This window comes from Uloborus diversus, chromosome 5 (genome assembly GCF_026930045.1).
Source record: "Uloborus diversus isolate 005 chromosome 5, Udiv.v.3.1, whole genome shotgun sequence".
Lineage (NCBI taxonomy): Eukaryota > Metazoa > Arthropoda > Arachnida > Araneae > Uloboridae > Uloborus > Uloborus diversus.
Window position 1 is genome coordinate 9,659,509 of NC_072735.1, and position 22,485 is coordinate 9,681,993.

A 22,485-nucleotide genomic window follows, 5' to 3' on the forward strand; every position below is an offset into this window, starting at 1 on the left:
TTTCCCTGTAAAAATCGCCAGGATTTAGCTGTAATTAATGTCCGCCGTGCGACCGATCAAAAGTTACGTAAGTGAAAAATTATTTTTAGCAAAAAAGAGTTCAAACTTATTGGTAAAATGAAACTTGCCGACAAATTACATAAAATAGCAGTTACTGGTCTTATGGGTTTAACAGCTATAGGGGCCATTACACTTGGCTATCAAATGGTGCAATATTTTACGACTATGCCTGCTCGACGCAAAATTCGTGAAAGTCAAGCTGCCGAAAATACAGGTGAAGTGCTTACCAATTCATCTTAGTTAAAGGTAATAAAAAGTTTTAGTCTATTGAAATAAAAGTACAATGAACGAAAAAGTTAATTTTTGAAGAAAGTGTACAAATAATTTTCTGTGCTTGAGCCAAATAGCGCGCCGAGGCCATGCTCTTTAGGAGGGATGGGGGCAAAGAGAAGTTTATATAGTGCTTCCCCCCCCCTTTAAAAACCCCGCTCCCTCTTACATGACTAAATTAATTTTTCATAGGCAAGGGAAGAAAAAGCAATTGTCCGCTCCTGAGCCTCCACCTCCCCCAATGACAGGTTAAGGCTCAAAAAAAAAAAATCGACTTTAACTTTGAGAAATATTTAGTTCATTTTTTCAAAGGACACTTTCTTCGTTATATGTGCTCAAATATTGTCAATAGTGTTATTTGATAATTTTTTACCAATTTAAAACCAAAAAAAAATTTTTTTTAATGGTTTTTGAAATGTTTGATATTATATAATTTAATGAGGCATTTCTATTTGTAATTGATTATCGAATATTTTTATTGAAGTTGTAAATCTAAAATGTTGAATAAATTCATCCCATTCTATTCCAATTTTTCAAATGATTTAATCAACATAAAACATTTTGTATACTCCACTAAAGCAAATTGATTCCATTTATGACTCGTTAAAAAAAAAGAGCTTCTGAATGTTGGAATTCAGCGAAAGAATTATTGAGAAATATTTTCATAATGGATTATTGAATATAAAGCTATTTCATAGCAATTGCTTGAAATATTCCTACATATTGATTATTTGGAAGAAAAATGCCACAATACAAAGAAATGAAATTTTACTTTTCAAGAAGTTTGCTGTGTTTTCCAGTGGTTAATATTAGAACAAAAAATCTGCCAATATTTTCCAAGAAAGATAACGTCATTCATAGGTGCCTATATGGGGGGGAATGGGGGATCAAGCCCCCCGTAGAAATTAGAGCTTTCCTTCTTTTAGTATTTTTCTTTGCAAAAATGTAAAAACATTTCTTCTTCAGCCATTAATGAATAAGTTATTAAAAATGTCAAAATTTAATAACTCTTTATCTGTACTGAAATCGGTTTCCTTGTGGAAAATATCCTGCTAAACCATTTGGGAAATATCTGAGAGCCCCCCCCCCCCCCATCCCCTTAAAATTTTGCATATGGGGGGGGGGCATGACATCTTATGAAGTGCTTTAAGTGAAAAAAAAAAGAAAATTATTAATTTCGTATTGTGGAGTCCTTTTTTCAAAGGAGCGATGTATTAATTTTAGGTTCAGTTGTACTTTGTAGCCCAGACTTGTAGTCTTGTTAGATCTTTCCCTAGTGTAGAACGCCTTAGCAGTAGTAGCATATTAACCTAAACAATAACCTAACAATTAGTGCAAGAAAGATTTATTAAACAAGTTCGAGCATAACTTTCAAAATGATAGATAATGCTTAATACATAATTTTTCTTTTAATATGAAAATTTAATGAAATATTTTCTTGAGCAATTATGTGCCTATTAATGAAAATAATACTACTACTTACATCTTTTTATTTTATTTTATCAATTTATTTTTAGGTTCTTTAATAGAAATGCTTAGTTTGTTCCGGAGTAGAATATTGAAAATGTTTAAAGCTGTCAATCTGGTGGCCGATACAGCTTGTTTTCATGCGGGATCACTGCAGAAGAAATCATGGAATATTTTAAGAGTGAATCACTTGGCCACTGCTACAAAAGACTTGGACACTAGTGTTAAATTTTACAGAGATGTTTTAGGTGCTAAGGTAACTTTTTTATGTACCAAGTTAATGTATAAAATTGCTATGTATTTATTAATTTTTAAATATGAATCATTTGATTCCAGCAAGCCAAGTTATCTATGTATTCAGTAAATTACCGCCCATTAGTCAGTGCTAAAGCAGAAATACATGAAATACACCTCCAGCTCAGTCATTTCCAGCCAAGGACTGCAGTTTGGTGCTTAGGCTGCGTTCGGAAACGATGCACCGGTTACACCGTGTGGTTAGCCCGGTGTGGTTATGACGTATTTGGAATTTCTCTAGGAATTTCGGTAGAACAGCTGTGTTTCCGAACGCTCGTGGTTAAACCGTGGTAGTTCTAGTTCAGCAGCAAACGACACTCCAATCAAAGCGTAAACTTTCATGATAAGCAAGTCACGTGTGTTACGATCAAAACATGAAACACGACCGGATTGGCCAACTTAGACTTTGTGATGTTTGTGATCTCGCTAACCGCTTCCAGACATCGGTGCCACAGGTTGCTACCAAGTCGACCGCCAGAAAACAACCGCAGCGTTTCCGAACGCGGTTAAGTGACGTCACCGGTTCCACCGCAAGTGTTTCCGAACGCTTGCGGCTGCACCGAGGCGACCGATCCTTGTTTCCGAATGCACCCTTATTAGCACTCATCAGCCCGGCTTAGGAAAAATCTTAGAGTTGAATCAAACCATTGCTTTGGTCACTCATCTGATCTGTGCTAATTCTATATTAGCTACCAGTTTGTTTGGCACTCTTGGCTCCTTTAAGAGGTTTTCCATCTCCAGTTCAGTTACTTTCCTATGCCAGACTGATGAGTGCTAATAAGCACAAAACTTCAGTCCTCGGCTGGAAATGACTGAACTCGCGGTGTATTTCATGCAAGTTATCTATATTTATTTTATGTGGTATGCATTTGTTGAGAAATTTATCAAAAATCATGGAAATAGAAAATACTATTATCGTTTTAATTGAAAAGGTACCTAATGATACTGTGAGTTTAAATGAAGACTTTATTCAAAGTGTGCACCATAGGCTTGAGCACCACGATCCCTCTGATTAACTGACCGAAGGATTTCTTATTCCCAGAATTTCGGTGGCTGTGACCAGACCCAGTCCTGCACAGTATTCTTGAATTTGTCGTCCGAGTTGAAGTGCTTCCCTTTAAAATGGCCTAACCTAAATAACACCTAGAAATTGCAGGGCCACTTGTCTGGGTTGCAGGGCGGATGGTTAAGTTGCTCCCACTTAAAAGCCCAGGCGGCATGCCGCCTGGGTGACCCTAGAGACGTAAGGCTGCGGGTCATAATGAAGCAAAACCACTCTTCGTGGGCAGCCCTGGTTCTTGATGAACCTGCCTAGTCTTTGGAGTGTCTCACAGCACACACTGTAATTAATGATTCTCCTATGTTCAAGGAGTTCAGCAAGGGAGCAGCTGACCATCCATCCTACAACCCGGACAAATCGCCCTGCGATTTCCATGTGATTGATTCTTTATAAAAACATTTGAAAGGGAAGCGCTTCAAGTCGGTCGACAAACTCGAGAACGCTGAAAGATTAAGTCTTGTCACTGAAAGATTATCTCCGTTCTCCCAAAATATTTTTTTTTTGGTAATGTCAATGTAAAGTAAATTAGTTTCATGACACTTTTTTTTTCTTTTAGTTAATCCCCCCAAATCCCGAAGGAGAGTTCTCCCAAACATTTTTTTTTTCATCAACAGCGCTGTCTGGAAGTAATCGTTTGGGTGCAGTAATCTGTTATTTAAAATTATATTTTATTCATTAGTTTATAAATCAGGAATTTTATTTGCTCAAATTTGATTCACATAGAAGAAAACTTTAGCTACAAAAACTAGGCAAGGGAATTAAGATCAAGATCAGAATAAATTGTGGTTCTTCATTTAATTTTAAGAGAACTAAAATTTAACTGGTCAGATATGCTTTAAAGGAATTGAAATGGAATCAATACTATTTAATTTTACTCAAAATCACTTAATTGAACGCAATTAAATTGCCTGTTTGACACACCTTTTTAATTACAGGGATGTGATAAATATAGCATTTATTTTCCCTTTGCATTTGTAAAAAAGGAATGTTCTTATAATTGTTCTATATTTGTAACATGCATTGTTTTGTCATTATAGGACTTGAAGCATTTAGAGTAGATTTTTAATTATAATGATAATATTAAATTATTAATCAATACCACTGAATTGTTGTTATTCTCGGTTTCTGCATTTTCTGCAATGATTTTCCAAAATGAGGAAGTGTTTCTAATGTAACAACTAAATCTTTTTCTTTTTTTAACCCCTATTGCTAAACTTGAATTGTTTCCCTTCTTAATTAAAAATAATTCTGAATGGGGGAAAAAAAAAAGCCTCTGAAGGATTTTCGATTGTGTACATAAGAAAACTGAATCATAACAACTTTTTTTTTTTTTTAAATTTATCTCATCTAGCAAATCTCCAATGAAATAGCATATTATTTATCAGGCCCTCAAAACCTGAATAATTAAAAATAATTAATTGAAATAAATGAAACGCTAAATTGCATTGCTGTACACAAAGTATACATGTTGTTGTGAAACCTTGACAAAGTGTATTGAGTTTTGTTTAGAGTCATACAGCTTATTTTTTGTGAAGTTAAAAATATGAAATATTCATTGTACAAATTGTACTATGCCTGAAATTAATGTAAATGCTTTTCTTTTTAATAAAAATAATTCAAGCTTTGGTGTATATCTTGCTTCTTATAGTTAATTAAATGTATTCTCGTTTCCTCCGTAAAAAAGCTTATTGATTTTTTTTTCCCTTCTGAATGCAAATTTGTAAGGTAAACAATTTTAAAAAAAAAGTTTCTTTACTACCTGAAATCAGTAATTGCATGTTTAAAATATTTTTCTCAAAAAAGAATGTTTATAAAGTATAACTTAAATTAAATGAAAAATGAGCATTGTGCTACAATGTGATTAAAGTAAAAAACCAACGTAAAAAATGGCACAAATACTCGAGAAAATACATCATATAGCTATTTCAAAACCACAGTGGAGCATCAGTGCAAAATAAAATTCAACACACAACAAGAAAGTCGTGTAAGAACTAAACATCACGTGGACGCTGGTATTTATATCAAATGGGCCCCAATCTTATATAATTAAAAACGTTCATATGTATCTATGTATGTCCAAGTTATTTCTCCCGAACGGCAGTGAACTGACCATCGAGCCAGGTATTGATAGATTCATAATTTCCCCGTCTTTATGTCTGTCTATTTAACTTAATCCTCCGATAATAATTAGCGGAGATATCAATTAAAAACCTTGTTTATATATAATACAGTAAAGCGTCAAAGATAGGAGTCCAGAAAGCTCGAGGTTCCGCTTAATCCGAGGTGCTTCATTCATATTTTAAATGTAATTTTTTAGTCGCTCAAAAAATATTTTCATTAAAATCTGAAAATAGAATTTTTGCTCCTGTAAAGCTAATTAACTTCCAATAGGAAATAAGGAAAAGACATTGAGAAATGTGTAAAACGAGAACAATATGTATAAAGTACAAATAAAGTAATAAAATAGAGTTAAAAACTCGGCAAACAGCTGTTTCGGGGCTGTTAAATGCAAGCCCCTTCATCAGTGCATCCCCCCCCATCTGACCGATGGGGCATTTATAGTATTTCTTGTCAGTGTCAAATGACATACATAGGACAGACCCGACATTCTCTTAAATTTTGTATATTAAGGAACATGAAATTTCTGTCAAAAAGCAAGATTTAAAACATTTCTCGATTGCACAACAATGTTGATCTTTCAATCATATTTTCGACTTTTCTTCTGCCAAGGTTATTCATGGGTGTTCTTCGATTTATGATTTAGATTTTTGGGAATCCTATTACATTTGCAAAAATTCTGCTTCAGTAGTTAATGATTTGTCGAGTACTCCCCCTTTCCCCAGTGTTTGGAAATCTTATCTTTAAAAACTTTTCCTGTTTGTGACGTTTTTCCGCACTATAGGTGTCGTTGCTCTTCTGTGACGCATGTGTTTCCGGTTTCCATGTCTATTTACTTTGCTTCCTTCCATTTTTGTTCATTTGTCATTCGGTCTACATTGTGTGGACTTTTATTTCTTTTTTGTGCACTGATGAAAGGGCTTGCATTTAACAGCCCCAAAACAGCTGTTTGCGGAGTTTTCAACTTTATTTGTACTTTATACACGTTGTTCTCGTTTTACTCATTCCATAGTACAAAGTTTTCGACTGCTTTTTTACAACATTGAGAAATGTTTCAACAACTCCCAAAGTGACACGAAATATTCGATTAAAAGATATGTATTACGACTACAAGATATGTATTCAATGCTGCCTTGGAGATAAAAACTTGATATGCAAAATTGACATTGATTTTCGATAAAGAACTCCCTTTTGGCAACAGATCTTTCTTCTGTCAGATCTTCATCTAATTGCAATAAAAAAGTAGGTGCGCTACTTGACTCCACATGAGTTTCAAAAAGGAAATTTTTCACAACTAAACGTTTTTGTGTTATGGGAGATACATCTCATACATATGCACTTAGATAGATACAGAAAACTTGTTGAAATGGCATCAGACGCAGTCAAAATGCATGTTTTGGTTGCTTAAAATTGCTCTCATAAATACGCACTGATATCGTGAAAAACTAAAATCATAATTCCTTTAGATGCAATTGAAGCGTAAATTTATGTTGGAATAAAAAGTGTCCATCCTATGTTGTCCGAATGGTGTCAATTTTCAATCTGGAAGAATTTTCCGGATAATCCGAGTTTTCAGTATTCGGAGGTGACATGAGTTCCAATGAACTTGGATTTTCAAGACTGTCCTGTACTTGGATTTTGACATGAAACCCTTACTTTTCAAAGGCTTTCCTCCATTCAAATTTTTATTCAGTGCTTTATCTCAACTTTCTACAACAATGCTTTTATTAAAATTTATAGCGGTGAAGAAAATTATTGAGATGAAAGATCTGTTGCCTTTTTTTTTTCTTGAATATGAAGAAGTGAAATTCTTGCTTTAGTTTTAAAGGCTTTTCTTGTAATCAAAAGATTTAAAATGTTTACTTTTTTGGTTATTTTTCTGCAATCTGCCACAAAATTTTAGATTTTTTTTTTGGTTCAAGGCTGAGTGTTGAACACGCGTCACTTGACATAACTTCTATTTTCGAGGTGGACCGTGCAAAGCCGGGCAACGTAGCTAGTTGGTTTATTAAATCTCTCACAAAAGAGGGCACCAAACCATCTGAAATTTTAAGACGGCTTCACGCACAATTTGGAAGTAACACTTTATACACTCCAGTGTATGAATAAGCTATGAAAATTGTGGCAGGAAGAGAAGCTGTAGAAGACTCCTGGTGAAACCAGACCTCATCAACAACCGCATGGACAATAGAGATGAGTTTGGGCACATTTTTGACAGCCCGGGCCCGTCCGAGCCCGAAAATTTGTAACCGAGCCCGCCCAAGCCCGAGTGATATTGTCTTGGACCAAAATCCAAGCCCGAAGGAAACTTTCTTGTATCAAAAACTGAGCCTTCTCAGGGTTCGTACGCCCTTGAAAAACCTTGAAAAGTGCTTGAAAAAAAAAGTTCATTTTCAAGTGCTTGAAAACCTTGAAAAAGTTTTAAAACCTTGAAAAAGTTTCTTGGTGCTTAAATTCTTTCAAAAATCATCGGATTGTGCTTAAAACCTTTAATAAAGTATTTTACTAATGCTATTTTCTGAACATGCGTTCGATTTGCAACATCGCGAAAAATCGCTTCCCTGTTTGGGAATTCAATCCTTTTCCATCTTGTAAATATTTTGAAGTTTTTTACAATCGGAAGCTATTTTGACGTATAGTACCTCAGATTAGATTATTTTTTGTTTAATTTCCATGTCTAAAAAAGGAATTATTTTGTAAACCATAACAACATTGAACTTTCCCGAATTTCGCGAAAAATTTCTCTGTTTTTTGAAATTTCAATCTTTTTACATCCTGCAAATATTTAAATATTTTGGCTAATCGATTGTTATTTTCGCATATACTACCTCAGATTAGCATATTTTATGTTTAATTTTAATAAAATATTAATAAATTTATTTTATGGAAAACATGCCAACGTTGAACTTACTCAGACTTCGCGGAAAATTGCTTCTCTTGTTTGAAATTTGAATTTTTTTGCATCTTCCAAATATTTAAATATTTTGGCTAATCAGATGTGATTTTCATACATGCAACCTTAGATTATGTTTAATTTTATGATGTATTTTATGTTTAATTTTAGTAAAAAATTAATGAATTTATTTTATGGGAAACATGCCAGCATTGAACTTAATTTGTGACAATTTGCTTCTCTTGTTTGAGGTTTCAACCCTTTTGCAACTTGTAAATATTTTTATATCTTCTGGCAATTAGAAATTATTTTGACACATGCTACATAAAATTAGCTTGTTTATATTATTTTTAATAACTAAAAAGTTAATTATTTTTGTTTTGTTTAATTACATATATACTTGCTTAATTTTGCAATTTTGATTTTAATTTTATCATTAGCTAATTCTTGGTTATTACAGATTTTTTTTAAAAAAAAATTTAATTTAAGCGATTGAGCACTTAACATTTTGACTTAAAGTTTGTATTTTAATGATAAAGTTGAGTTATACAATTTTGTAAAGTTGAATTTATAAGTACATCATTCTTTTATGTCTACTAAAATAATTAAGGTATATAACACGGGTGATTGTGTTTTGATTATTCACTGGAAATCCAGTAGAGTTTGTTATGCTTTCACCTCCCTACTTCCATGTTTCTCCCTTTACCTCAAATATTCAAGATTACTACTTTTGTTGGATTGTGGGGCATTTAGAACAGCTTACCAGAAGAGGCTGTAATCAGCAAAGGGGTAGATAGCTTAAGGAAGGTCATTGATATTAATTGGGGTCAAATAAATTGACTAGGACCAACCTAGTTAGGCCCTTTGCTTGTTGCTGGTTATCAACAGGCACTTATCTGTGCAATATTTTAACTTCATAAATTATTTTAACATAAGAAATGAATTTTATATGTATCAAAAGTAATTGCTGTACACATGCATATTTAAGTAATAGGGGTCTTAGTTTTCAAAATTATCCCCCCCCCCCCTTCCCCATGATTAGCTCCGTGAAACTTACAAGTGATTTTGTATGAAATTGATTGATTGATTTATACTTTGATACCCATAAATAATTATCAAAAGTCTAATAATATTAAACTTAGTGCAACCGGGAATTACCTTCTGGGTTGTGTTTTTGATCCTAACCGCCCTTATATGTGTATGAACCACTATCAATCAAAACCTCCTCTAGTCATTCCATTGAATTTAGGCATTGTGGTTTCTTCTGATAAAAATTAAAATCACTCAGAAAAGGTTCTATTTTATTAATTTTATTTTTTTTTTATAAATATTAACTTTCATATTCTATAAAATATACTTCTTTGAATGTGAATATCTCAAAATTAAACCTCGTAGGACCTGCTCCTCTTTATGACCAAGTTTTTCAGACATTTGCAGAAAAACTTTCAACACAGTAGATCTTTTTTTTTATATATATATGAGTCTGTTGTTGTAGAAAAGGCAATTTTGTTTTTCTTTACTTTTGTATATTATTACCTATTATTTATATGTTTGCATTGAATGAAATCTTCATACAATATTTTTAGTACAAATTTATGATATTGCCTTGAAAAAAAATTTTTTTGCCTTGAAAAGTACTTGAAAAGTGCTTGAATTTTTTTCTCCCTTAAGGGTATGAACCCTGCTTCTACAGTCTGACATGATCTCTCTGTTAATGAAAAATATTACGTCAAATGTTCTTCATTAACAGAAGTTTCTAAATTTTCTTGAAATGCTCTACTTCAAATGCATTACTGTATGACATATTGCAATAGTAATCGCAAAGAAACACTATAAAGCGTTAATTAATTTTTTTTTGGGAAGGGGGAGGGGGGTAAATTTGACATTGATTTAACTGATTTAAATGTTCCTTTCATTTTCTCACAGTAGGAAAATGTTTTTTAAAAGAAGACAGTGTGGCCTTACAAGGTATTTTAGCAAATTATATAGTTATAGAGAACAATACCGGACTTCAGCCTACCTTCTTGCATGGAATGATAATACTCGTTTGAAGAAACATAGCCCTTTCTCCTATGCAAGGTCATTGAACTTACCTCCCTCCGATGTGGAAACACATTTCCTGGGTTACGCAGGAGCTGGTTTGGAGCTTGAGGGAATTTATTTCCATGACGAGCTCCTGACTAGTGTGATCAAGAGTTCAGATCCACCGGACCTAGTTAAACAAATGGCCCTGGAAACTATACATAATATACCACATTTCTCCTTGAAAATCTATACAGATGGAAGCAGGGGAGAAGTTGGCGTTTCGGGCAGTGGAGTATTCATTCCTACTCCCTCTGGGGCCTTGGAATTTAAAATCAGAAACCCGAATTTCTGTTCAGTATTTAGATCAGAACTGATTGCTATCAGGAAGGGTCTGCAGTGTGCTGTTCAGCGGGAGGAGTGTTTCCAGGAAATCTGGATTTTGACTGACAGTCGTGCCTCAATTCAGCACCTCGCTAATTGGAGTAATGTGGGCGACAAGACCAGCCTGGACATTCTGAGTCTACTACATACTCTTTCATCAGGACATACAATTCACTTTCAATGGATCCCTTCCCACGTTGGAGTTGAGGGTAACGAAAGGGCTGACTTTTTGGCTAGATCTGCTGCTGCGGAGGGTGTGATCTTACTTTCAGTGAGATCTCCACAATTTCAAAAATGGAGCTCAATCGCCAATTTAAAACACCTCCCAGACACGCCTGGTATTTTGCAAAATGTCCTGGTGAGTCCTTTAGACTCAAGGGTAGACTCCTCCAGACAACATATTCAAGATTCCTGAGTGGCCACACAAAAGCTCTTAGATTCTCTGGGAATATCAAGACTTTTCCGGAGTGTCACTGGTGCTCTGCTGGAGAGGTTTCACCTGAGCACATTCTATCTTGTTTGGGTTTTACGAAGGATGAGGTCCTTAGTGACCCATTGCTGTTCTTGGATTTTTTGCAGATATTTGGATTCATGGGGGTTGTTTAGCATTGCTAGACATGCCCGAGATAAGTCAAAAAAAAAAAAAAAAAAAGGAAAATGTTTATTTGCTTTGAATTTGTATGGAGATTGGCGATTGAATATCTGTGCTTGAGCCTGAGCCCAAAACCTATTTTCAGTTCTAGAGCCCTAGCCCGCTTCAGGCCCGGGCTGAGCCCGTCTCATCTCTAATGGACAAGCATCACGGTAAACAACATTGTTGCCATTTGTGGCATTATTGAAGGAGGACAACTAATGCATGATATCACTGTCGCAATTTGGTTGAACCAAAAGCTATGTATCACGAAAAGCGATGCAAGCAACTGGTGTGTTTTGTCACTTTTCTTCATGAGCCGCATACTGACACTTTAACCTGGGGAAAATGAGAGGAAATTCATTGGACACCTTTTGAACACTCTTTGTCCAGTTCAGATTTATCACCTTACAACTACCATTTGTTTGTGCCACTCAAAAAAGACCTAGGATTACAGCAGTTTGATGATGATACAAGTGTTGAAGAGTTTGTGTGTAAGGTGTAACTAGCTGTGCATATTCTCTTTTTTCTATCACAATGGCATCAATAACTTGCCAATCCGGTGGAGAAAATGGGTGTGAAAAGAAGGACAGTATGTAAAAAAAGATCTCTTGTATATATTTATTTGGCAAGCAATCAATAAAAAAAATATGCAATCAGTAAAAAAAAGGTTTATATTTGAACTGCCCCTTATATTAATTTGACTTTTGTTTTTGAATGGTTAATATTATATTTGTTTAAAATTAATATAAATATCAATTATACTTTTTGTGGATTACTTTAGGAGGTTGAATGGAAAAGCATTGTCATTTCATATTTTTTTATTCATAATATTTTTATATAATAATTATATAAAATAAAGAAACATTTCTTTGATAAAATAAAAAAACATAATTTTTTTTTAAATTGGCAAAAAATAAAAATATAAGTATTACAGTTGAAAAAATTTAACCAAGTATTCAATATCCAGTTAGAATTTTTACCTTATATTCCAGACTTGAAATGTGTTTGGAAAAAATATTTTGATTGTTTAGTGTAAATTGTTGTTAAAACCTTGTTTATTGCTGTTAAACAGTTTTTTTTAGTTTTTGTAACAACTAAATCTTTTTATGAATTTTTTTAAAAAAAAACGATGCTTAAGTTTCATCCCCACAAAAAAAAAAAAAAAAAAATGCTTTCACATTCTCAATTTCTCTTAGCCTATCCTCACTCTCTTTTGAACTTCAGTTTAACCATGGTATTTTCTTACAGACTAGTCAACCCGTTCCATTGCCAGAACATGGAGTTACTACAGTTTTCGTTGAGTTGTCTAATGTGAAGTTGGAATTGCTTCATCCCCTTGGAAACAAGAGCCCAATAGAATCATTCCTTGATAAAAATCCCTCTGGAGGAATGCACCACATTTGTTTAGAAGTTGATAATATAGAGAATGCCGTTGAGGATCTTAAGGCGAAAAATATTCGACTTTTAGGGGACAAACCTAGACCTGGAGCACATGGTAAACCTGTTATATTTTTACACCCAAAAGACTGTGGAGGTGTTCTTATTGAGCTAGAAGAAGTATAGGTTTTCAAATTTTGCGCTGTATTTTTCAAACCAAACAGTGAACAGGGTATTTTACAGTGTGTTAAAACAATTGTGAGTTGCATTTATTTTTCTGATTTCAAAATGGATTCAAATAATTGATTTATTTTCAATGAGTGTAAATTTTATGATACCTTTTACAGAAATAGAACTCAATCAGCAAAGATATTGAAAAAAAGAAAACTGGTTGACATCCAAATTATTTGGGGATAGATCTGATAGGGTACTTAAACTTATATAACTGTTAGTTGCCAATTTTCAATTTGTTTTTGACTTTGAAATGTCACAATGAAAATCTTAATGATCGTAAGAATACTTCCAGATATGAATATTATTTTCCTTAGAAAGAGCTCTGTTGCTTTTTGAGCTTTTATATTTCAATTTGTTTTTGTTGTATTTTATAATTTTATATTATTTCTATTTTTACATAAAGTTGATTCAGTGCTCCACTTCAACACTTGTGTTAAGTTGTCCATCAATGTGGCTTTAAATCTTCTTTATAGTTGTCATGTACTTGAATGTTTTAACTGTGAGCAATCTTTTGAAATGTTGTAAATGTCCATTGAGCTCGTGCCCATCTAAGTATACTGAATTGAATGTTTTCAAAAATATTCTTTTGCACTGAAGAAAAGAAAATATCACTTCTTGGGAAGATGAAGTTATTTGAATAATAAAAAATAAGTAATGTGGATGAAAATCATAAAGAGATTAATAAATTAAAATTTTTTAATAGTTTCAAATTTTTAATCAGCTAATTATATTCTCCTTCCCTCCTCTTTTTTTTAGTCTCCCCCTATTTTCCCTTTTCTAATCCATCCAAGAATAAAGAATTCTTCAAAATGCTAAGCACCTGAAGCCCCTTCCCCCCCCCCCAAATCATTATAGTGTATCTCAAGCTATATGTTCAGGACTTGAATTTCACTAAAATTTCCAGGGGAGAGTCCCTGAACATCTCGCCAACTACTCGAAAATAGTCTAAAATTGTATATTTGGAGCTTTAATTTCGAACAAGTTCCGAGCGCCTAACATTACCAAATAAGTTCTGCAATTGTGTTTTTAAGAAGTCAATTTTAAAATTTTTTTGGGGCGGAGTTCCCTACTATTTCTAAAGAATGATGAAAATTTGATTTTTAAAACTATAGTTTCGAAAAAAAAAAAGAGGGAGAACTTCTTAACCACTCCCATTTAAATTATTGCAAAATTTCTAAAAACTTCATTTTTAGGACTTCAATTTTCAAAAAATTTCCAGGATAGAGTACCAGAACATGGGATCTGTGACTCTCCCCTTCACATGGGCCCGCGTTCCATTTTAGATCCCTCCTCCCCTGGAAGATTGATATTAAGGAAAGGAGGTTCCCCAAACAAAGATAGTCTACCATTGCATTTTGGAACTTCAACTTTAACAACATTTAAATCAAGGGTATTAATGTTACATGTTTCACTTTTATACTATGAAAAATTAGTTGTATCAATACAATTCTAAATGTATATTCTGTAGCTTCACATCAAAATAGCTTATTCAGTGGCCTTTATAAATAATTTCTAGTCAAATGCATCACATTGGGATAAAAGAATCTCATTTTTTGTAATGTCTGTTTTGTAAAATGTCACTAAAAGCCACTTAAAAAATCAGTCCCTAATTTTAATTTAAATGATCACTTTTTAAATGCTTATAACCTGATGAGTAACCTGTAATGATAATTGTCAATGTTTTTTGCCTACATAAAAAACAAGAACCAGTGGATGTAGACAAAAGCTTACCAATCAGTTATTGTCAATAATGAAACTTCTGTATATTTTAGAGTGCAATTTATTGAATAAAATATTTTTTCTAGCAAATGAGAGCAAATATTTTGACTTGGTTGTATGAGTAATTTTCTTTTGTATTATTTTTTAATGTAGAGGTAAGAAATACTAGCAAGGGCTTCCAGTTGTTAATAATGGAAGATTATAAAGGCCTTGTTTATCATACAAAAATTTTGTAGCTAATGATAACATGATGAATAAAATATAATTAATATTTCTAACTTAAATGTTATATCTTATCGTGTGAAGCTCCTTAATAGGGATGCACTATCAAGCAAATTAGTCGATTACCGATTAATCGGCAGAGCCAATTAATGATCATAATGATTATTTTCAATTCTACTTCAGTAAAACCCCTCCTAACAGACACCTCTCAAGGGCGGACACCCCTCTTATGCGGACAATTTTTCATTCCCCAGTTCCAATTCAGATAACATTATTAAACCCTTGTCCTGCAGACACCTCTCTATAGCGTAAAAAAATATTTGTCCCGTTAGTGTCCACATTAGAGGGATTTTACTGTAATTTCTCCATTTTTTTTTTTCTTTTATAATGTCAACTTTAGAAATAGTTAATATTTTATTTCTGAGAGACTTTATTTTTCTCCACTTTTCTCATTTTGCCAAAAGATTTTTAAAATGTCCTCCAATTTTTTTTGTGCCAATTTTCACATTATTGTTAATGATGTTACATTACGTTAACTAGACTTGAAAGTTTCAAAATATTAGGCGGCCAGCAGGCTAATTTGAGAGTAATTTTAAGTTAAATTTATTTTTTAATTATTAGTAGCCATTTAATCCAAGGCTTTTATTCTTTATAAAAAATTTGAGGTTATCAAGAAAAACTATGCTAAAGTAGAAAAGTATTGACACATGAAAAATGTTGTAACATTGCATACATGTGTGTATTTATTCAAAATCAAATAAATAAATAAAAAACTACATCAACCATCAGTTTGTAAAAAACATGATTTTGTAAAAAAAATCAGAATAATAAATGATATTTAATAATAATTAATTTTTTGTTGAATTAAAAATTAATGATTTAAAAGGATAATTGTAAAATATGAGACAGTGGGTCTCAAAGGAATTTTAGTATCAAAATTAAAAATTTGGAGCTAACCAGTTCAAATGGTAGGTGAACCTCTTCTTTGTTTTGTTGCAAGAGATAATACTAGTAGCCCTGGTAGGAGGCAACACTGCATGATTTAGAAAAAGTTTCTAATGAAAGCCTACCTGGGCTGTAACTTGAACGCATTTTACTCAAAACTTTAAAATGTTCACTTTCATCCCTTTGTTTCTCACCGCCTCATACGTAGTTAGTACAAGAAGTTCCGTCTAGAACTAGACGAGCCTACTTTCCCATATACCCATACTACTTTCTAGTACCTTATCAATATTCTCAAAAATAGCTAAAATCGCAAATTTTTTCAAACATATTTTTTTTAAATATTTTAAGCTGATTTCTAGGAATAAAATATTCCTTACTTTTCTTCAAAAAAACGAACAAATAAAATAGCAGCACCTTTTAAACAAAGCAGCTAATACACTTCTTTCCATTAAAAATTTTTTTTAACAGCTTTCAAAACGAAAAAATAATAATAAGTTCATTAAAATAAATACATCATATTAAAAAAAAATCGTTTCTTTTTCCCCTGTTGCCGAAAATAATTTTTTAAACGAATTAATGCACTTACCAAAATAAAAAAAAACAATAAAATGTCAACTTAAAGAAATAATTTTCATTGTCAAAAAAAAAATCGTCTGCGCATATTTTTCGAGTTTATTCACCGAAAACTAAATACCTAAATTAAAACTTTAGCGTGAAAATAAAAACAAATCATATCAACAATAATTATTTCACAGTTAAAACCACAGCAGCGGAGTCGGAGTCAATCTCATTTTGGGATAAAAGAGTCGGAGTCGAATATCCAAGAATCGGAGTCAGTCATTTGTCCTCCGTGTATAAATGTTTGCCAAAGCTACGAAGTCAGAGTCGAAGTCGGGGAGTCGGAGTCCGATTAATTGTCGGGAACAGGAGTCAGAGTTGGTGTCAGGTCCCCCTAAATTCTCGGAGTCGGAGTCGGGAGTAGGTCGTCAAGAGCTATTTCCAACAAAGTTTGTTTGAAGTAAATCCGCCTTCAAGTACGGAATCTACATTGACTTTCAGTTTCCCCGTAGGCGCTAATGTTAAGGGATTTGAACTGTTCAAAATTGAACGGAAAATTGTTCAAATCAAAAAGATATCTTATATAAAAGTTTTTTATCAAAAGCTTTTTCCTACAAAGTTTGTTTGAAGCAAATTCGCCTCAAAGTTCGGAATTGCTTTGAATTTCCCCGTAGGCACTAATGTTAAGTTTTTTTGAACTGTTCAAAATTGAACAAAAAATAGTTCAAATCAAAAAGTGAAATATGGGAATGAGGTGTCCTCGCCGAGATCTTTCGAACAAAAAAAAGTTTGTTCGAATCGGACTATTCATTCAAAAGTTATTAGGGGGGGACAGACAGACAGACCGACCGACAGACAGACAGACAGACAGACCGACAGACATTTTTCCCCATCTCAATACCCTACTTTCCAATTTTTAATTTTTCAATATTTATTTAATTATTTTATTTATTTTTGACTTTTTTTTTGTTTTTCACGATATTTTTAAGATGCATTAAGCCTTCTTTCATGCTTTTTTCTTCTTTTTCTGACTTTTACTGGGAAAGTAGGCTAAAAAAGGAACAAAACAACTCAAAAAAAAAAAAAAAAATATCGTCAACTAACTAAGGAGATGATTCTGAGTTTCTTTAAGGAATAAAAGCATTAGGAACCCCCCCCCCCCTTTTTTTTTTGTTTTTCATTAGAGAGTTGAGGGGAGGTTGCAATGGGATTATGTACACATACAGTGGCTCCCAAAAGTGTTCGTACACTTTAAAAATTTTTAGTAAAACCAAAATAACGCAAAACTGAATTCGAATATGAAGTCCAATATTTTTTCACATCATTCCTATGTCATTCTAAATAAAACCCTGTAGTTTTTTCAAAATATTGACGGATCTTCTTTTTGAAATGGGTCAAAAAACGAAGAGACAGAGAAATAGTACGCCACAAAAGTCATCGTACACTCAAATATTTTCGAATAAATTCATGATTAAAATTATCATACGTCGTTTTTTTTAAATTATTTTTGCATTGTGGTGACCCTTAAGAGTCATTTGGCTTTAGTTCTTTGTTTATTTATTCCTTAATATTGTGTTTATTACTTTAAAATGGCTGGTATTCATAAAAAACCACAAACACGATTCGAAAGTTGAATTTTTTCCCCACAGTGGAGGTAAATTGGTTTGAAATGTCTCTAAATTAGTTAATTTATTCCATTCTATTGTAAACTGATTGATAAAATGCTTTTAAAAAAAGAATCAGACCAAAAACAAGGCAAGAAAAGGTCAACCGGCAAAGTTGACAAAGCATGATCGGAGATTTACTGTAAAAAAATTTATGAAAAATACACATTTAACTTAGTTGGTTCAGTTTATCAGGACGGTGAAGGGGTTTTTGTGCGAGGGTGCATATCAGCATCAGGACTTGGTAGTTTGGAATTTTTTGATGAAATAATAAATTTTGCTGTTCATTTAAATATTTTAAAAACCAATTTTAAACCCTTAGCTAAAAATTTGTAAACAACTTTGTTTTTTTTTTGTCAAGATAACGATAAGAAGCACACGCATGGGCGGATTTATAGTTTTGGGAGGATTTTATGTAGTAACAACACATCTTCCAAAAGTTAGAAAAAAAAGAAAATATTATTTTTTCTTTTTTGAATAGTTCAGAAGGGCATGGGTAGATTTATAGGGGGGGTGGCATATGGGACAATGCCCCCCCCCCCAGTTTTGGGAGGACTTTATATAGTAACAACACATCTTCCAAAATCTTAAAACAAAAAAATCATGACTTTTTCTTTTTTGAATAGTTCAATGAAAATGAAAAGAAAAGCGAATGTCCTTTTCTGATGGAAGAAAAGAAAAGGAAAAAAAAACGAACATTAAATACAAATAGTACATCTGTCACTGGGGTGATGAAAATGTGTCTAAATTCACTATTTTTTACTGAAAACCATTTGGGCAAGTATATGAATGAAAATATAGGCTAAACCCGCTATACATTAAGCTGCAACACTTAAAATAATTGACGATTATTTTAATAAATTAGAACCTAAAGCAAAGGGGAAAAAACTCCCCTCCTTCCCATTTGAGCTAACAGAATGATTTACTTGTTATGATTTGTGTCCACGTTTCAAGTATATTTGTGCATGATATTTATGTTCTTGGTAGATTAATTTACCTTTTTTTCCTTCTCTCTCTCTCTTTTTTTAAGAGAGAGAGAGAGAAAATGATTACCATTGCAAACTGAATAAATTTCAGTTATCTGTGTGTTCTGATTAAATGAATCTTTTTACTTAGAAGGAGAGTACAATTTTACTTACTTTATAAATACTGTTTAAATCATAAAAACTGACAAATTTTCGTAAAAATTACAAAAAAATCAAGCAAAAATTTGCAGGTAAGAGTGAATTACAAACAGGGCCAAATTTGCCTATAAGATAAACAAGCTATTGCTTAGGCCCCCAGCTTTGAAGTGGGTCCCTAACTCTAAAAAAAAATTCATGATTCGTTCCTTAAAAAATAGAAATTGCTTGAAAAAACTAATTTCATTTTTAAGTGCTTGAAAACCTTGAATATTTGGAAACGTATGGCTACAAACCTTAAATTTAAAAATTTCTAACAAATGGTAGAGGGGGAGGAATGCCAAAATATGTCAAATTCTGCTCCTTGCCACATCTTGTATTAAAAATGTAAAAATCATGGTTCTTTTGTAACGTATTATTTGAAATAAATTTTTGTGACTCACATGCTTCATATCTTGTATTTATTCAATCCCGAATGCAGTATTTTGGAAATTCTTTGTTGATTCCTTTTATCTTACTTCTTCTGCATATTGTATATCTGTTTAGCACGGAAAAAAATACACTACCTCTATTCCTTTTCGTTTTCTGCCCCACTTGCAACTGAAGAAAAATTGTCATGAGAAATCTATGGTTTCTTTTTTCTTTTAAATTTAAAATAGCTATTTCTCACAAAATTAGAACAGGACTGTAAAAATTTACTATCAAGTACTAAAATATCAGACACTGGAAAGTACAAATGAATTGTGTTAAATCATTTTATTTATTCTAGAGTCCTTGAAAATAATTAGATAAGTCTTTGAAAATCCTAAGCAAATTGGGCTCCACTTACTTCTACTGCATATTGTTAATCTGTTTAGCCAGGAAAAAGAATGATACACTACCTCTATTCCTTTTCGTTTTCTGCACTACTTATAATTAAAAAAAGGTTATTGTAATGAGAAATCTATAGTTTATTTTTTCTTTCAAACTTAAAAGGGCTGTTTCTTACAAAGTTTGAACAATACTGTACAACTGTATAATCTAGTTATCAATTTCTTTGTCTATCCAATTAACCTTTATAAGGCTTCAAAATGCAGAAGTTCATATCCATTTAAAAAAATTTCCTCCGGGGGAGAAACATCCAGCCCCCTAAAATTGGAGATATTCTGTTTCCCACTTAAAAGGGAGCCCTGCGTCACTCTCTCGATACCAGCTCCCTTTCTTAAGGTCAATTCAAAAAGGACAGCATGAAAACACACATTAATGAAAACGAGACACAAAAAAGTAAAGCATGGACTTATGCATCACAGGAAACAGACAAAAACATGGGAGTGGTGGGCAATAAAAATGTTGCTAAAAAAAAAAAAAAAAATCCTGCCCCCCCAGGAACTCTGTCCTAAATCCGCCTATGAGCACACGGCTTTCAACGTTTGCATCTAGTGTCTCAAAAATTGTCCTAAAGTTTAGAAAATACCCCTTCAATCTCCAGATTTGAACTTAATGTAACACATTTAATGTAGCGTATGTAACACACATGTAGTGTAATGTCACACACATGTAGCGTAGTATCAGGTTTATTGATGTGTGGAGTAAATGTAAACGAGATTGGATTGCTAGGGATGGCCTGCATCTGAGCTCTACAGGGGTCAAAATGGTTAGTGGTTTGGTTTTAGAGGCTTCAGAATCAAAAAACTAAGTTGGAATGGGGGGCATGGTTTAAGGAGCAGAATTCGAAAGGGTACTAACTATTGGGATTTTAGTAGAAACAGAAATAGGGTGGCTAATAATAGAAAAGATTTTAACAGTTGGGATTCAAACAATCGTGCAGCATTAAATAAAAGTAAGATGGGCTAACTTAAGGTTTTTTATATAAATGCTCGTAGTATTAGGAACAAGATGGAAGAATTGAAAAGCATAATTATAGACGAGAGGTTGGATATTATTGGAGTTACCGAGACATGGGCTACCGAAAGTGATGATGATTTATTATCTATTGCTGGGTATAATTTGTTTAGACAAGATAGAGTAGGTAAAAGAGGTGGTGGGGTTTTATTTTATGTCAGAGACACTTCAATTTGCAATAAATTGGTAATTAATGATAAACCTAATGAGATTGATATGATTTGGCTGGAGTTGATTAGTAATAAGGGCAAAAAACTACGTTTAGGGAATATTTATAGGCCATCTAACTTAAGCCAGGGTCAAGACGAACAGATGTTTAGTATTATTAGTGACATTTCTAGTAAGGGGTCAGTAATCATAATGGGAGATTTTAATTTTCCAGGAATTGATTGGATTAATTTTTACCATAATTATAATAGCAGAGAAGAGGAATTTTTGAAAGTAATTGGTGACTGTTTCTTAGATCAAATTGTAACTCAGGATACTCGACAGGACGCGATTTTGGATCTAGTTTTCTGCGACATGGAAGGCTCTGTTCAGGGGTTATGTGTAGGGGAACACATTGGAGATAGTGACCACAACAGTATTAGGTTTGGGATTAAATTTGATATGCACAAAGTAGAGAATTTTAGGTTTGTGCCCAATTTTAGAAATACTGACTTTGTGGCACTTTGGCAGAGTTTGAAAGCAGTTTTTTCTTCTGGATTGGACAATAGCGATGTGAATCTTCAGTGGGCAGAGTTTAAGGAAAATCTAGCGAATGCGGTTAGGGATCATGTTCCTTTTAGGAGAAAGGGTGTCAACACTAAAATTTGGCCAATGTGGTTCTCCAGGGAAACTAAAGACGCTCTAAATTACAAGCAAGCTGCTTTTCATAGGTTTAGAGAAACAGGTCACAGTGCAGATAGGCTCCAATATTGTAAGGCAAGGCGTAAATTTAAGTATTTGGTACGGATTCAGAAAAGAGAGTTGGAGCAAAGACTGGCAGATAACATAAACAGGAATCCCAAGAGGTTTTTTGCATATGCTAATTCGGGGAAAGTTCGAAATAGTCATATTGGGCCACTGGTTGATGAGCACGGAATTTTAATTCAGGACGATAGTGATATTGCTAATGTTCTTAATAACTTTTTTTCGAGTGTTTTTAACGATAACTGTATCTCAACAGTGGACACCAACAAGACACAAGCTATAGTACAGCTTGAGGACTTTGTATTTTCCAGGGATGACGTTTTACTTCATTTGAAAAAAATTAAAGAGACTAAGGCTCCGGGGCCAGATAATATTTATCCGAAAATTTTAGTTGAATGTGCAGAGGAATTAGCAGATGTAATCGCAAATATTTTCAATGCTTCTTATAACTCGGGGACAGTGCCAGAGGACTGGAAGCTGGCTAACATTACACCGCTCTTCAAGAAAGGGTCTAAAGGGAGTGCGGGAAATTATAGACCTGTGAGTCTAACTTCGGTGGTTTGCAAAATTTTTGAAACATTGATGAAAATTAAGATAGTAAATTTTCTAGAGACTAATAATCTATTGACTAGTTTTCAGTACGGTTTCAG

General features: G+C 33.2%; 1 protein-coding gene across 2 annotated transcripts; it reads left to right on the plus strand.

The window, feature by feature from the left end:
* The first annotated feature begins 48 nt into the window (after positions 1–48).
* Positions 49–14,610, plus strand: LOC129221914 (methylmalonyl-CoA epimerase, mitochondrial-like). Of its 2 annotated transcripts, XM_054856291.1 has the most exons (3): positions 49–274; positions 1,848–2,053; positions 12,451–14,610. In XM_054856291.1, exons 1-3 carry the CDS (start codon positions 118–120, stop codon positions 12,763–12,765), a joined length of 678 nt encoding a protein of 225 aa, XP_054712266.1. In that variant the 5' UTR covers positions 49–117; the 3' UTR covers positions 12,766–14,610. The 2 variants fall into 2 exon arrangements, 1 of the variants encoding a protein (XP_054712266.1); XR_008580553.1 differs by lacking the exon at positions 12,451–14,610 and having other exon boundaries at positions 49–306; positions 1,848–4,767.
* The last annotated feature ends 7,875 nt before the right edge of the window (positions 14,611–22,485 follow it).